Source organism: Camelina sativa, chromosome 2 (genome assembly GCF_000633955.1).
Source record: "Camelina sativa cultivar DH55 chromosome 2, Cs, whole genome shotgun sequence".
NCBI classification, from domain to species: Eukaryota; Viridiplantae; Streptophyta; class Magnoliopsida; order Brassicales; family Brassicaceae; genus Camelina; species Camelina sativa.
The window spans coordinates 5,927,863-5,942,876 of NC_025686.1; the positions used below are offsets into that span (position 1 = coordinate 5,927,863).

The 15,014-nt window shown below is 34.4% G+C and overlaps 3 protein-coding genes across 3 annotated transcripts; 2 read left to right on the forward strand and 1 right to left on the reverse strand.

Moving 5' to 3' along the window:
- Positions 3-7,134, reverse strand: LOC104718428 (pyruvate, phosphate dikinase 1, chloroplastic-like). The gene is made up of 18 exons (XM_010436180.2): positions 6,736-7,134; positions 4,497-4,553; positions 4,163-4,396; positions 3,637-3,774; positions 3,390-3,552; positions 3,071-3,306; positions 2,848-2,976; positions 2,565-2,744; positions 2,139-2,441; positions 1,894-2,055; positions 1,728-1,817; positions 1,325-1,638; positions 1,106-1,235; positions 884-1,012; positions 662-799; positions 506-583; positions 334-425; positions 3-238 (listed from the first exon to the last, which is right to left on the reverse strand). The coding sequence occupies exons 1-18, from the start codon at positions 6,988-6,990 to the stop codon at positions 196-198; spliced, it is 2,871 nt and encodes a 956-aa protein (XP_010434482.1). The 5' UTR covers positions 6,991-7,134; the 3' UTR covers positions 3-195.
- On the forward strand, positions 9,801-12,536 carry LOC104748931 (WAT1-related protein At4g15540-like). Its single transcript, XM_010470508.2, has 6 exons — positions 9,801-10,887; positions 10,971-11,084; positions 11,320-11,530; positions 11,627-11,785; positions 11,854-12,005; positions 12,225-12,536. Exons 1-6 carry the CDS (start codon positions 10,559-10,561, stop codon positions 12,367-12,369), a joined length of 1,110 nt encoding a protein of 369 aa, XP_010468810.1. The 5' UTR covers positions 9,801-10,558; the 3' UTR covers positions 12,370-12,536.
- LOC104718447 (uncharacterized protein At4g15545) lies at positions 13,252-15,010 on the forward strand. Its single transcript, XM_010436203.2, has 9 exons — positions 13,252-13,575; positions 13,654-13,722; positions 13,797-13,850; positions 13,950-13,989; positions 14,077-14,181; positions 14,294-14,521; positions 14,611-14,653; positions 14,745-14,823; positions 14,918-15,010. The coding sequence occupies exons 1-9, from the start codon at positions 13,252-13,254 to the stop codon at positions 15,008-15,010; spliced, it is 1,035 nt and encodes a 344-aa protein (XP_010434505.1).

Here is a 15,014-nt window from a genome sequence, read left to right on the forward strand (position 1 = left end):
CATGTTTAACATGGGCCACAACAATGCCGCTCTTTCTTTTATTTGCAATTCAATAAATAATCACATGAAAGTTTTCATTAAGGGAAAAAGGAGTCAACTCCATTTTATTTGATTTGGTTCATTTTCATGGAAAAAAATAATCAGAAACCAAAGCTTTTATTCACATAATAATAATATAATGCCATCAAGTTTTCATCATGCAACAACTTGAGCAGCTGCAAGCCTTGCAATTGGAACCCTGCAACAACAAACAAAAAAGTCCCCAAATTAGATAAATCTGAACATTTAGTAACAAAACAAATTAGAATATGATTGAGCAGTAACTAAATATACCTGAAAGGAGAACAAGAGACATAGTCAAGTCCTGCTTCAGCAAAGAATCCTACAGATGATGGATCTCCTCCATGTTCACCACAAACCCCAACCTGTTTATTATGAATGATCAGATCACAAAAATTCTAATTCTGTTAAGAGAGATTCGATTTCGATTCACAAACAAACTTACCTTGAGGTTAGGTCTAGCTGCTCTTCCTTTTTCTGTTGCCATCTTGATCAATTGCCCTACACCCTTCTGATCAAGAACCTGATCCAAACATAAAAGCAATGGCTATCAAGTTTTCATCCTTTGAAAAGAGAGCAGATGACATTATTTCAACTATACCTCAAAAGGATCGTTCTGTAATATTCCTTTGGCGAGGTAAATAGGTAGAAACTTCCCAACATCGTCTCTACTGTATCCAAACGTCATTTGTGTCAAGTCGTTTGTCCCAAACGAAAAGAACTCCGCCTCTTGCGCAATCTGTCCAAATAAGAAGGTTTCTAGTTTACTAAATCCTGCTTGAACATGGTTGGTTATAAAGTCTCTAAAACAATGCACACTTACCTCATCAGCAATGAGTGCGGCTCGAGGGATCTCGATCATAGTCCCGACCTTGTAGCTCACAGTGTGACCTTTCTCAGCAAATACTTTCTTTGCAACTTTCCGGATTACATCAACTTGGTGACCCAACTCCTGTCATTATTAAAAATATTTTGTTTAGAATTGAAACACACACAAATCTTTCTTCACTGTGTGGCAAGAGTATATATGTATATATCAACATACCTGAGGAGTTCCTACAAGTGGAACCATAATCTCAGGAATAACAGTAACCCCTTGTTCATGCATTGACGCTGCTGCTTCAAAAATTGCACGCGCTTGCATTTCCGTTAGCTCTGGATATGATATTCCAAGCCTATAACATACAAATGAACCGTTCACTGGAATTTTCTTTAGTAACCAGTCAGTTTCACGTAAGGTGCAAAAGAGAAAAAAGCAAGAAACCTGCAACCGCGGAAACCAAGCATAGGATTCACTTCAGAGAGTTTCTCTATCCGTGACAAGACTTCATCTTCTTTCACGCCTGTTTCCGCAGCTAGCTCGTGTACAATATTTTCCAAATCACCTTCCGGAAGAAACTCGTGAAGCGGAGGGTCTAACAAACGGATTGTTACAGGCAAACCATCCATAGCGCGAAAGATCCCTTCGAAATCTGAACGTTGGTAAGGAAGCAAGATGTCTAGAGAAGCTTTCCTTTGCTCTGTTGTTACCGCCATTATCATCTTTCTCACTGCTTTAATCCTATCTGCACCAAAGAACTTAACAACCAAACCAAAGACAACATTAAACATTTGGAAACAGACAATCTGATTCATCAAAAACAGGGGATCAAGAACAGAGGAGTTACCATATGCTCTGTCCTGCATAGCCCGATCCCTTGAGCTCCGTTTTTCCTAGCTGCAATCGCATCTTCAGGCGTATCCGCATTCGCCATAACCTTTATTTGATTATCCACATTTTAGTTAAAAGAATGTTAAACAAATTAATGGAAACAAGGAGACTCATAAACACACCTTGAGACGTCTGATTGCATCAGCCCAAGACATGAAGGTCTCTAAATCTGGACTCAAAGCCGGAGGAGCCAATGCTTGTTTCCCCAATATAACCTCACCGGTTGATCCGTTCATCGAGATCCACTCGCCTTCATTTATCGTCAAATCTCCAATCAATACAACCTAAAGTTTCAAACCCTAACATCAGAAACAATCGTCCCCTAACTTATATAACAAGTTTCTAAAATCAAACAGAAAATAAAAACCTTATTGTTCTCGTCGACACGAAGTTCAGAGCAACCAGCAATGCAACATTTGCCCCAACCACGAGCCACAACCGCCGCGTGTGACGTCATTCCTCCTCTCGCCGTCAATATACCTTCCGCTGCGTGCATACCTCCCACATCATCAGGGCTTGTCTCTGTTCGAACCAGAATCACGTTTTTGCCCTGAGAATGCCAAGCTTCAGCTTCCTCCGCCGTGAACACAACCTGTCCAACCGCCGCTCCTGGAGATGCCGGTAAGCCTTTCGCCACCACTTTTTCACGGTACCCCGCCGGATCATGAAACTAATCCATCATACAAAAAAAACAAACATCTCTGTTTTAACCTCTAAGCCCTAAAAGTGTTTGACCTAATAAAAACCTTGTGTGCAAAGTAATTGAAACTTTTGAGTCTATATATATATATACCTGAGGGTGAAGTAGTTGATCAAGATGTTGAGGCTCCACCATTTTGATTGCAGAAGATTTATCTACAAGCCCTTCACTTACCATATCCACTGCTATCTTCACCGCTCCTTTACCAGTTCGCTTACCGGCTCTACATTGCAGCATCCACAATCTCTCCTCTTGTACCGTGAATTCGATATCCTACAATACACCATTTGAGACCTTGTTTAAACGACTAAACAATTTTTGATGTGTACTATAGAAGAAATATTTTTTATGTGTCATGTGTGTACAAACTACAAACCATCATGTCTTTGTAATGCCTCTCTAAGATGTTGCAGTTCTCTACAAGTTCTGCGTAAGCCTCTGGCATTAATCTTTTCATTGTGTCTAGATCTTCAGGTGTTCTAATCCCTGCAACCACATCCTCTCCCTGTCCAATGTAAGAAAAGAAACTGTAAGGTTCATGAGCTTCTAATTCAGAACCATTTAGTATTAAATAGACTAAATCAAATCTAATGCCTAACCTGAGCATTGACTAGAAACTCGCCGTAGAGCTTGTTTTCTCCGGTGCTAGGGTTCCTTGTAAAGAGAACACCAGTCCCTGAAGTGTCCCCCATGTTTCCAAACACCATACATTGAATGTTAACCGCGGTTCCTTTCAATCCAGTAATCTGGTTAATGCTTCTGTACTTATTCGCTCTAGGACTATCCCAAGAATCAAATACCGCTTCAATCGCTAGCTCCAATTGCTTTTTCGGATCTGCAATTCAAAAACTTATGTAACTAATAACTAATTACCATTACCTGACCTTAAGACAAAGACATATAAAATGGTAGTCAAACCTGAAGGAAACTCTTGACCCTTGACCTGTACGTAAACACTCTTGTATTGCTCAACCAGTTCTTTGAGATCGGCCGCGGTTAGTTCAGTGTCGTTTTTAACTCCTTTGTTCTCCTTCATTCTTTCGAGTTTCTCTTCAAACTTGGCGTGTGGAATCCCCAACACCTTTTTATTGATCAAAAGACAATTAGACAGGTTCTCTTGTCATGCAAGTTATCTACAATTGTATTAATACAGAGGAAGACTTACAACATCACCAAACATGTCAAGAAAACGCCGGAAAGAATCGTAAGCGAAACGCTCTCCGCTTTTTGCGGCCAAGCCTACGACGACTTGGTCGTTTAAGCCAAGGTTAAGTACAGTGTCCATCATACCAGGCATTGAGATCTGTACATTACAAACATCGATCATAGACAAGTCAAACTTTTTTAAAACTATAATTTTTTTTTTTATTAGTAAAAATACATTCATCCAATAATTATTAGATCTTTCAATAGCCACAAAAGTACAAAACGGTACTCTTCATTTCCTATTTACTACATATATTTTAAAATTGTCTTCCAAACAACTAAAAAAGGCAAAATGCCAAAAATTAACCAAAGATATTTTGACTCTCACCTCCAAAAGAAAAAAAAGAATCTAAAGCCTACGTAAAAAAGTCTTGTTCATCTTCAAAGATTAAATAAACGTAGAAAAACAGTAGAAATTTTAACATGAATTAAATATTCTTAAATAAAATAGTGAAGAAAAAAAAAAAAGCAATATTGTTACTTACGGCGGCCCCGGAGCGAACAGAGAGAAGGAGAGGCTTAGAGGGATCGGCGAGGGAAGCTCCAATGTCACGTTCGATGAAGCTAAGACCTTCAAGAATCTCTTCCCATAAACCTTCCGGAAGCTTCTTTCCGGCAATCTGATACTGCTGACAAGCCTCCGTCGATATGGTTAGCCCCGGCGGCACCGACAAGCCTATGCTCGCCATCTCCGCAAGATTTGCTCCTTTCCCTCCCAACTTCATCCGCACAAAACATATGATTCATTTTAAAAAACAAAGACACACTAATAATTATATTAATGATATGATCATATATATGATGGTTTTGGTAACATACCAAGGACTTCATGCCCTTGTTGCCGTCGCTTCTTCCTTTGCCAAAGGTGAACACACGCTGCACCATGTTTTTTTTGTTTTTTTGGTTTGGATTGAGTTTAGATTGGAGAAATGTTTGTGCAAGTTCAAGAAGAGAGATATACGTATCTATATTTATACTAAAACAAAAATTAGATGGAATGGATAAATTGATGCTGTCAAAATTGCAAAGGTAAAAATTGATCAAATATATCCAACCTAAATTTTGACATCTCAGTTATATAAAAGCTAAATATAATGTTAGTATAATTTTTAAACTAAAACCAAAATAGAAATAATTAATAATAAACAAATTAATGAAACGATATTATTATAATCGTCTAAAGTTTTATTATAGGATATAAAGTTTTGTTTTCTATTTAGACTATCATTTTTGAAGAGTATTAATTTTATAATGTAAAGATAAATAAATAGACAGGCGAAAGATGATACTCCTTCTGTTTCATATTAAGTGTTATTTTAGGATCTTCACACAGATTAAAAAAATCATTAAATTTTTTATTTTACCTTTTATCAATATATATATATATATATTTTTCTATTGGTCAATATATTAAATTAGTAGAAATAAAATTGGAAAATTTACCAAACATCTTATTTTGTAATAAAATATTTAGCCTAGAATGACACTTAATATAAAACAGAGGTAGTATTTTATAATTTTGTTGGAAATATAAAGCAACTTGTTTTCTTTTGCATGGTACGTTATCAAACTTCATGATTATCTTGTCAAGAGATCATTCCAAAATATTGCTACCTCGAAATGCTAAATTGTAATATAATTGACCAAAAATTAAAGAAGTTTTCTGTGGTGACTCGTCATAAATGTGTCAACCATATCTTATATCAGTCACACACTTGCTATCTACGCCTACCACACCATTCTTTCTTCCCGATATTAGATTCCTTTTTAAACAAAATTATTAATTAGTTCTTGTCTTATAACAATCTCAACGCATGAATTCTTTATGGTAATATTTTTTGAATTAACTAGCATCACAATTTTTAATCTTTTTAAGCCAAGAAGTTGAGTGGCGTTTTTTTTTTTTTTTCTTTTTTTGTCGTTTTGGCCGTTTGGGGATATTCACGTATTCTCTTTTGTACAATTACAAAAGGTGGCATTGACGGCTCTACCAAGTGGCATAAGATTCTGAATGAAGCATATCAAAGTGTTCTTGGGATTCATTAAAGGTACATTTAACGGAAATTAGGCTAATGAACCTAGTGGAAACGTTTTTTTCTTATTTTCTTGGAATTATTTTTAAAATACTTGAATTTAAGCAGTTCATGTTTCCTACAATAATTTAATTAGAAAAATAGTGAGTATGGGGAGATTCGATATAGTGGGTATGGAGATTCGAATCTCTATATCCAATATCCAATGTATACATATTTTATTTTCGTCAAACTTGATTTAAATGCAGTGAATGTTGTTGTGATTGCAGAAATTTGTGAAAACGTATGATTATAGCGTTAATCATGGTTAAAAACGATATGAACCAACAACTGTGACAATGCTTAAATCAAAAATTAGCAACAAAAAAAAAATATAAAATTATAGAAATTGTTATAATATCAAAAACTATATATTGTGCCAATATATATAAAAACACGAACATAGTTAATGATAAAAAATCATTTAGAAAATATTAAATAAATATATTTTATAGTGATCATAAACGATTATTCCTATCGAGAGAGAACCAATCACCATAACCGGTTTTAAACGCTAGCAATCATCATTCATCACCATCCATAAAACTGTATGTTTGCGGGTGGTTGTGAAAGAACCGATCAAGTTAGATGCATATGTATACCAAAATGATCTCATATGCGCAATCAGTTTGAACCGCACTAAGTTAGATTGCTAGGGTTTTATACTTGGTAGGAAGATTGCTAGTGTTTAATGGAACCAATCAACATCAGCAGCTAGCTTCTCACAAGACAAAACTAATGTCATAATAGCGTAACCGGTTTTGTGTTCTAACCGGGAGCATTAACCAAATAAGTAATATCCGGTTGCCTACGGAACTCATTTAGAATGACAATAATTTAGCTGCTAGATGGTTCCACCCAATGATCGGTGATCAATATTTCTCCCAAGACTCTCACATCAGAACATAAACGAAACATAATGGAAGCCTATATATGTAAATAGGTTCACATGTATCCACTAGAAACATCGAAAAGGAAAGACTTACTTTTTGTCCAATGGAAGCGGCCGGATCGGACACAGGGCTAAGGATGGCTCGAGCTTTTGTCCCACGATGTAAACCGGTTTTTGTAATGCTTAACCGTTGGCAATGGATTGTACCGGTTTTAGGAAAACAGCTTTGTCCATCACCTAACAACCAGTTTGATCGACAAACCAATCGGTTTTCGCCAAGATGATCCGTACGGTACACTCCATTTCCTTTGAAGAGCTCCGGCGTTGTCTTCATGATCATACTTGTCATTTTCTTATATAAAAGACTAAACCACAAAAAAATAAATATTGTATATACTTCTTTTGAAGAGTTATATAAGATATAAAGAAGTGAGAAAAGGATGTATAAAAATTAGCGGATGGTAGAAATGGCGGACGTTCTATAAGTTTCTTTCTCTGATCCTAATTTATTTCAAATTTTTTTGTTGGTTCTTATTAGTTACGTAGACTTTCTGTGATCTTTTTTTTTTTTTTGAGAATTTTGGGGGTTTGTAGATTTTTTTCTTTGGCGAGTGACGTGAGTGGACCGTGGACGAAATATAGATGTGGTTATGATTAGCCAATATGTCTCATTCCACGGTTGTTCTTCCTCTTTCTATCAACGACCATATAATTGGCTACTATTAAAATTAATTTCTAATAAAAATGTTATGTTTGAATGAGAACCAGCTTGAAAAATTATGAGGTCATATATATAGTTTTTAACCACTAAACCAATCTTATTGGCTAAATGATATTTCATAATTTGTTTTCCACAAGTTAAGATATTAAGGAAATAATTGAGATTGATGGATTACAAACCTAAAACTATTTGTGGTGGTGGTCGCTGTGAATGCGACTAGCCAGGTTCCACTGTTCCAGGAGATGGATGTGGCCACATCATTATATTTACAATTTCATTATTGTTTGTATACTGTTCCAAAATTAAATATATATATTAACTTGTGTTTTTATATGTATTACACTAAACATTAAACTCCCAAATCATAAAAGCTAAACCCTTTAAATTGATGATGCAAACATGACTGAACTTGAGAACTTCTTCAGAATTTGGACCGGAAGAAAAGGGTTAGAAATTCCGAAGAATCTGGACATGTCTTATACATTCATTTATGCTCGAGTTAACAAAGGGACCTAAATGTTATGGGCGTATGTGGTTATATATGTGTATCATGCTCAATCGAACTTTCTGGTGATTGTTTTTTTTTTTGTTATCAGATCACTCCAAAGACTCATAAATTGCGACGGTCACGTACTCACGTGGAAGATGTGAACCATCGAACACTTTGACGAGATCCGGAGAGGTAACAAAATGGGTTGTAAATTTGTAATCCATCGTTTGTAACGTTGATAAAAATGTCTAGTGAGACTGAGATATCTATCATTTAAGTATTTAACCATATCAATATAGATTTCCATCATTGTTAATTTTTTTCCCCTCGTTTTTCTATCTTAAAAAAAAATGTGTTCCTTTTGTATTTTTCATAGTAATTGATTAAATCTCCCAAACTATTCAAACACTTATTTTTTTGGCATATGTCATGATTGAATTTGAAAGAAACAAATACAAATAATTGAGAAATAAATATGGAATTTTATATATTAGTCTATTGAAATAAATGGTAAAAAAGGCTACAAACTCTATAAATTAGCAAAAGAATGTTCAAATTTTCTCACTAATAGCAAACTTTTCTTTAAAAAAGCAACATGATCCTTTCATTTTTACATTAATGTTAAAACAGTGTTTAAATTTATTAATCCCTTTTTTAATAAAAGGAAAGTACACAACATAGTTTTTGTAGATTTTATATTTTTAATAAATGATTACAAATAGTTATAAATAGGTTATAGATAGGTTATAGATTAATCCGTATATTAATATTAATTGTTACACCTAAATATTAGGAATATTCCAAATTTATAATTGATATATTAATGGTAACAAATAAAATCATGGATATTCCACACTGTATTTTTGGAAGATTTTAGTCCTATATCATGTTGTTTCCAAAGATCTTTAAACACAATATTACAAATTTATTTTCCACAGATTTTATCGATAGACCACAACGTTAACCAAAGATAGATTACGAAATTGATAAATTGATTGGTTACAAGTTAAATAGTAGGTTACAAGACAGATTACCAAATAAAATTTAACCAGTGTTATAACACGGGTACTTATCTAGAATCATTAACAATATAAAACTTACAAAATATGTGTTTTTTTCAAACCTTCATATTTAGCATATGATTTTATTGCATAATGTTTTATCCAAAAAAGCTTTTAAAAATAATAACATAAATTATATTTTATATAAAATATACAATATAAATAAAATGAATTTCTACCTGTGCTCTAGCATGGGTCTTAATCTAGACTCATGTTTAATCACCCACGTTGGAAGCATACATTTTTATAAAAGTCAATTGAGTAATTGATACTCTATAAATTAATAATCATTATAAATAAATAAATCCCTAATTAAACCGGTATAAAAAATGATACAATTTGATAAAATTATAAGATAATACATCTTATAAAGATTCTATGTAAATATATGTTTTCATCAACATCATAAATTAATAACTATATAAATTATAAATATATATATGTATCTAATAAAATTTAATTAAATATGACTTATGTAGTGTTGTTTGCTTATAAATTTGTATTCTTACTAAAACTCACCTCCAACAAAAAAAAAATATATATATATATATATATATATATAAACAAGAATGTGTAAATTATAAAAATATAAGAAATTATAAATAAAGAAAATTCTAAAAAATATGAATTATAACAAAAAAAATATTTTTAAATATGAAAATTTTGGAAATATAAAAAAGAAATCTATTTATAATTTAATATTTTATTGATTTATTGATAAAATTATGAATTTATTGATATATTAAAATCTTTATAAAATTAATAAAATTTTACCCAACATTATGAATTTATAGAGTTTTTACTGTAGATATTTTAAATTTGTGTATTTTAGTTTCTTTTCAGAAAAGAAAAATTACAAATATACTGTAAACAGTTATTACAAGTTTAATTACAAATACAAATTAGACCCAGCTTCTGGCTCCGTTTTCGCCGTCGTGTACGGCTTTGAGCACACTGTTCAAAGCTGCTACCTTAAGAGGATTTAGCTGTCACGGAGAAACCTTGAACAAGTTTAATTTATCTTTATGTGGCTGGAGGAATCAAAAAGGTCAGTGATGATTTAGGGTTTGTTAGATGATATTGTTGTTGATTTCGCTTAGGTAATCCTCTAAGTTTAGTTACTATTGATGGAGGTCTCAGATTTGGGGTTGATTACTGTGGAAAGACATCAATGTGAAGATTGTTGTTCTATGATGAAGCTGGGTGACCCATCTATGAGCCTCAGTGAACTGAGCATTCTTGTGACTGTTGATGTTGATACAATTTGATGCAGAGCCTGAGTTTTTTTGAGCATTTGATACAACAGCAAAACCAAAAGTCGTAACCACTGGGGAAGATTGTTCAAATCGAAGTTCTCTTTTTCCTTTTAGATAAGTGTTGAAATGGAAGGTAGAAATCTCTTGTAAAGAATGATTGAGATTAAGGTATTAAGAGCTACAATGGGCAAATTTCCTTATCATGGGGTCCCTAGAATAATGATCCTTGTGGTGTGAAGTATTTGGTAAAGTTGAGATATTTTTCATATTGTCGTCACTAATGATGTATTGGAGTTGGGTTAACCACCTATACCATGATTGCTTCTAAACTCACTTTAGCCTTTGAGATACTATCTGAAAATTAATCTGGATATCAAATTAATCTAACCATGAGAGAAGAGACAGTGTCTTGGAAGTACTTTAAACGAGATGTTGTGCCGTTCGCTGCTATGGTCGCAGTCGAGTGTACCACGGTTGGATCGAGCACACTGTTCAAAGCTGCTACCTTAAGAGGATTTAGCTTCTATGTCTTTGTGCTCTACTCTTATGTTGGTGCTACCCTTGTCCTTTTACTACTTTCCCTCATCTTTGGAAGGTACTTTGGTCTGCTCGATCAACTGCTGTTGCCCTGTTTCAAGAATATGAACTTACATATTTTACATATGCAGGTCAAGAAGTCTTCTCTCTTCTTCAAGATTTTCTTACTTGCGCTTCTCGGGTATTAGTATTCCTATGTTTCTTGATTTCTAGGCATTTTTTTCGGTTTTGGTTGTCTACTTCGCTAACTTGAGGGTGAAACAGGCTCACATCGCGGGTAGCTGGTTGTAAAGGTATAGAATATAGCTCCCCTACTCTTTCCTCTGCTATCAGCAATCTTACACCAGCTTTCACCTTCATGCTTGCCGTCTTCTTCAGGTTCCACTTTCTTTTAAACCGGGTGATTCCACACTATAACGATACAAAATATATGTTTTTGACACTGTAACACTCAATTATAAGAAATGATACCAAAATATTTAGAAAATCTCAAGCCATTAACTGTGAGAATTATGGAGTAGTTTTACAAGTAAAACCTTGCGGTAATGTTGGACCATCCATTTGTAACTCTAACTTAGGTGTCTTGTTCTGCTTCCTTGGGTGACTCGTAAAGGATGGAACAAGTAATGTTGAGAAGCTCTGCAACTCAGGCTAAAATCATTGGCACAATAGTATCTATATCTGGTGCTCTGGTTATTGTTCTGTATAAAGGCCCAAAACTTCTTGTTGCTGCATCGTTTACTTCATTCGAGTCAAGTTGGATAACTGGAGGCCTTTTGCTTGGTTTACAATTTTTGCTTCTTTCAGTCTGGTTTATTCTTCAGGTATTACATAAACTTGAGCTGATTCAGGAAACAGATTTTGGGTTTGTTGGTAACGCATAACATTGAGCTTAATTCGTCAGCTGTACATGATTTCAGACTCATATCATGGAGATATATCCTGAAGAGATAGTTGTAGTCTTCTTCTACAACTTATGTGCAATGCTCATCTCAGCGACAATATGTCTTATTGTAGAAAAAGACTTGAGTTCTTGGCAGCTTAAACCGGGTTTCGCCCTCGCTTCAGTCATATACTCAGTGAGACATCAATCCTTATAAGTTGAGAAATCAAATCTTAAAGCTAAGAAACTAACACTCTGCTTCAGGGACTCTTTGATACATCTTTAGGCTCAGTTATTCACACATGGGGTCTGCATGTGAAAGGTCCGGTCTACGTATCCTTGTTCAAACCATTTTCTATTGCAATTGCAGTCGCCATGGCTGCTATATTCCTTGGCGATGCTCTTCACCTTGGGAGGTACCATATTTTTCAACTATAGTGTCTCTTTCTTCAAGAACATAAAGTGAACAAAAGTTAGCTCTAAGTTGTTGAAATGTTTTGTTTCATCTTTAAATGCATAATGCCTTAAAATCAATAACTAATAACCAATATAGCATTTCCGTTATTGGGTAATAAGATTCAAATATTAAATGACTACTACATATAATTTTGCATGCATCTGTGTGGTGTGTGCAGTGTGATTGGATCAGTGATACTAAGCTTTGGGTTTTACACTGTGATTTGGGGCAAAGCAAGAGAAGATGCAATCAAAAGAGTAAGTGATTCTGAGCAGTCACTCTTGTTGCCTACCCACAACACAGATGATGAAACCTTATCATGAACTTAAGTTGGACCCATTAGAAGATGATCACTGTTTATCTTGTATATATATATCTGACTAGGGGGATTATCTATTAAAGATCTTGTATGTTATATACCTTATACAAAGTTTCTAACATAGAATACACTGAAATCTGAAAAATATAGATGAATATTATTATAGTACAACTTGAATGAGTGTGGCAAATTAAAATTGAAGTCTTATTATAAAAAAAAGAAAAAAAAAAAAAAAAAAAAAAAAANAAAAAAGGAATTGTCTAAATTAAAGATTTGGAAAAAGCCAATTTAATCAATAGGTTGAGTACAAAACCAACAATTATGGAAATATAAGTACATGGAAATGGAATTGAGTGTTTTGGTTCCACAAGAATTTTCAAAAACTGTTTTCTAATGGTAGTCTTAAACTTTAAAGTTACTAATAATATAAGGAGAACCCTCCAAAATCATTTAAGAAATTGAGTATTTAATTTGTATTGTTTTTGTCTCTTCTTAAGGGTCCAAGTCCAACAAATTAATAATGGTCCTATCCCATTCTACACAGCTCACAAACTTGGCTTACCCCAATTCAATACCACACATTTTACCTCATATCATATCACTCAACACAAAAAGCCAAACCATATGTGACCACATTCTCTCTCTTATCCAAATCTATCAATCAAATCATAATCATAACATTACATAACCGAACCAGAATCTGAACCCCAAACCGATCAATTTTGTTATAAAACTAAAAATTTGGTTGGTTAAGACTCAAATTTCGGTTTAAAGTTAATAACGGTTTAAACCGTAACATAACCGAATATAAAGAACACACACACAAAAAAAACGATAAAAACTGAAAAAGATAATTAAAAGACAAAGAAAACACAGAAATCGAGAAATGTCAGAGGTAGAAGAAGAAGAAGAAGTAGAAGAAGGAACAAGTAGTGGAGCAATTACAGGTGGCTCTAGAAGCTTCGATCTACCTGACGAAGTTCTTCAAGTTCTACCTTCCGATCCATTCGAACAGCTCGATGTAGCTCGCAAAATCACGTCCATCGCTCTCTCGACACGTGTCTCCGCTCTCGAATCAGAGTCGTCGGATCTCCGAGAACTCGTCGCCGAGAAAGATAAAGAAATCGCTGAGTTGCAATCTCACGTTGAGTCTCTCGACGCTTCTCTCTCCGATGCCTTTCATAAGCTTTCTCTCGCGGATGGTGAAAAGGTCCGAACCCGGTTTTGACTTTTCTGACCCGATTCGGTTTTTTGAACTTTTTATTTATTTGACAAGACAATTTTGCAGGAGAATTTGATAAGAGAGAATGCTTCGTTGTCTAATACTGTGAAGAAACTTCAGAGAGATGTCACTAAGGTTATTTTTTGAACTCACATTTCAATATTTTGACTTGGGTCTCTTTTGTTTCTAATTTTGTGAGTTATGTGCAGCTTGAGGGTTTTAGGAAGACCCTTATGATGTCTCTTCAAGATGATGACCAAAATGTATGAAAACTTCACTTTCTTGAATTTGGTTTCAAGAAGTTCAAAAATTTTATAATCTTTGAGACTTGAATTTTGATTTATGTTTGGGGTTTATAACAGGCAGGAACAACACAAATCATAGCTAAGCCTACACCAAATGGTATAGTTCTTGTGATGGATTTTAGTGAAATCTTGTGTTAATCTACTAAAAATAGGTGGTTCATATTGTATTGTGGTTTTGTTTCAGATGATGATACTCCATTTCAACCATCAAGACATTCATCAATGCAATCTCAAGCTTCTGAAGCTGTTGAACCTGCTGCTGCTACAACAGACAACGAAAACAATGACGGTATAGTGTTAATCTTGATTCTCACAAGCCACTAAAACTGTTGTTTATTGTGTGTCTTCTTTATTCACAAGTATTTGAATAATACTTAAGTTTGTTTTGTGTTATGTCGCAGCTCCTCCTAAACCGAGTTTATCAGCCAGTTTGCCAGTAGTATCGCAAACTGCTACGCCACGGCTTACTCCTCCTGGTTCTCCACCTATTTTGTCTGCTTCTGCTACACCTAGATCAACTTCGAGACCTCTCTCTCCTCGACGTCATTCTGTATCCTTCTCTACTACTAGAGGCATGCTTGATGATACTAGATCTTCTATTTCAATCTCAGAGCCTGGTTCACACACCGGTAAGTTAAAAACCAGGATTTTTTTTTTCTTGTGCTGGGTTTTGGGAAAACACAATTGTTAACGGTTTGTTTGTTATCTGTGTTTTCAGCAAGAACTCGGGTTGATGGAAAAGAGTTCTTCCGACAAGTCAGGTAGAGACTCTTACCCTGAAAACTATTACAAGACAACTCTCTACAACATTGTATGTAACATATTTATATCTTGTTTCTGAATCTTGATCAGGAGCCGATTATCTTACGAGCAATTTGGTGCATTTCTTGGTAATGTGAAGGATCTTAACGCTCACAAGCAAACAAGAGAAGTAAGTAGAATACTCTCTCAATCTTGTTTACCACTCACAAGCAAATTCGGATTTTGTATCGATTCGGCTTTTTTTTTTTTCTCTCTTTTTCCAGGAAACGCTTAGGAAAGCTGAAGAGATATTTGGAGGCGATAACAGAGATCTCTATGTCATATTCGAGGGCTTGATCACACGCAACGCTCACTGAGTGC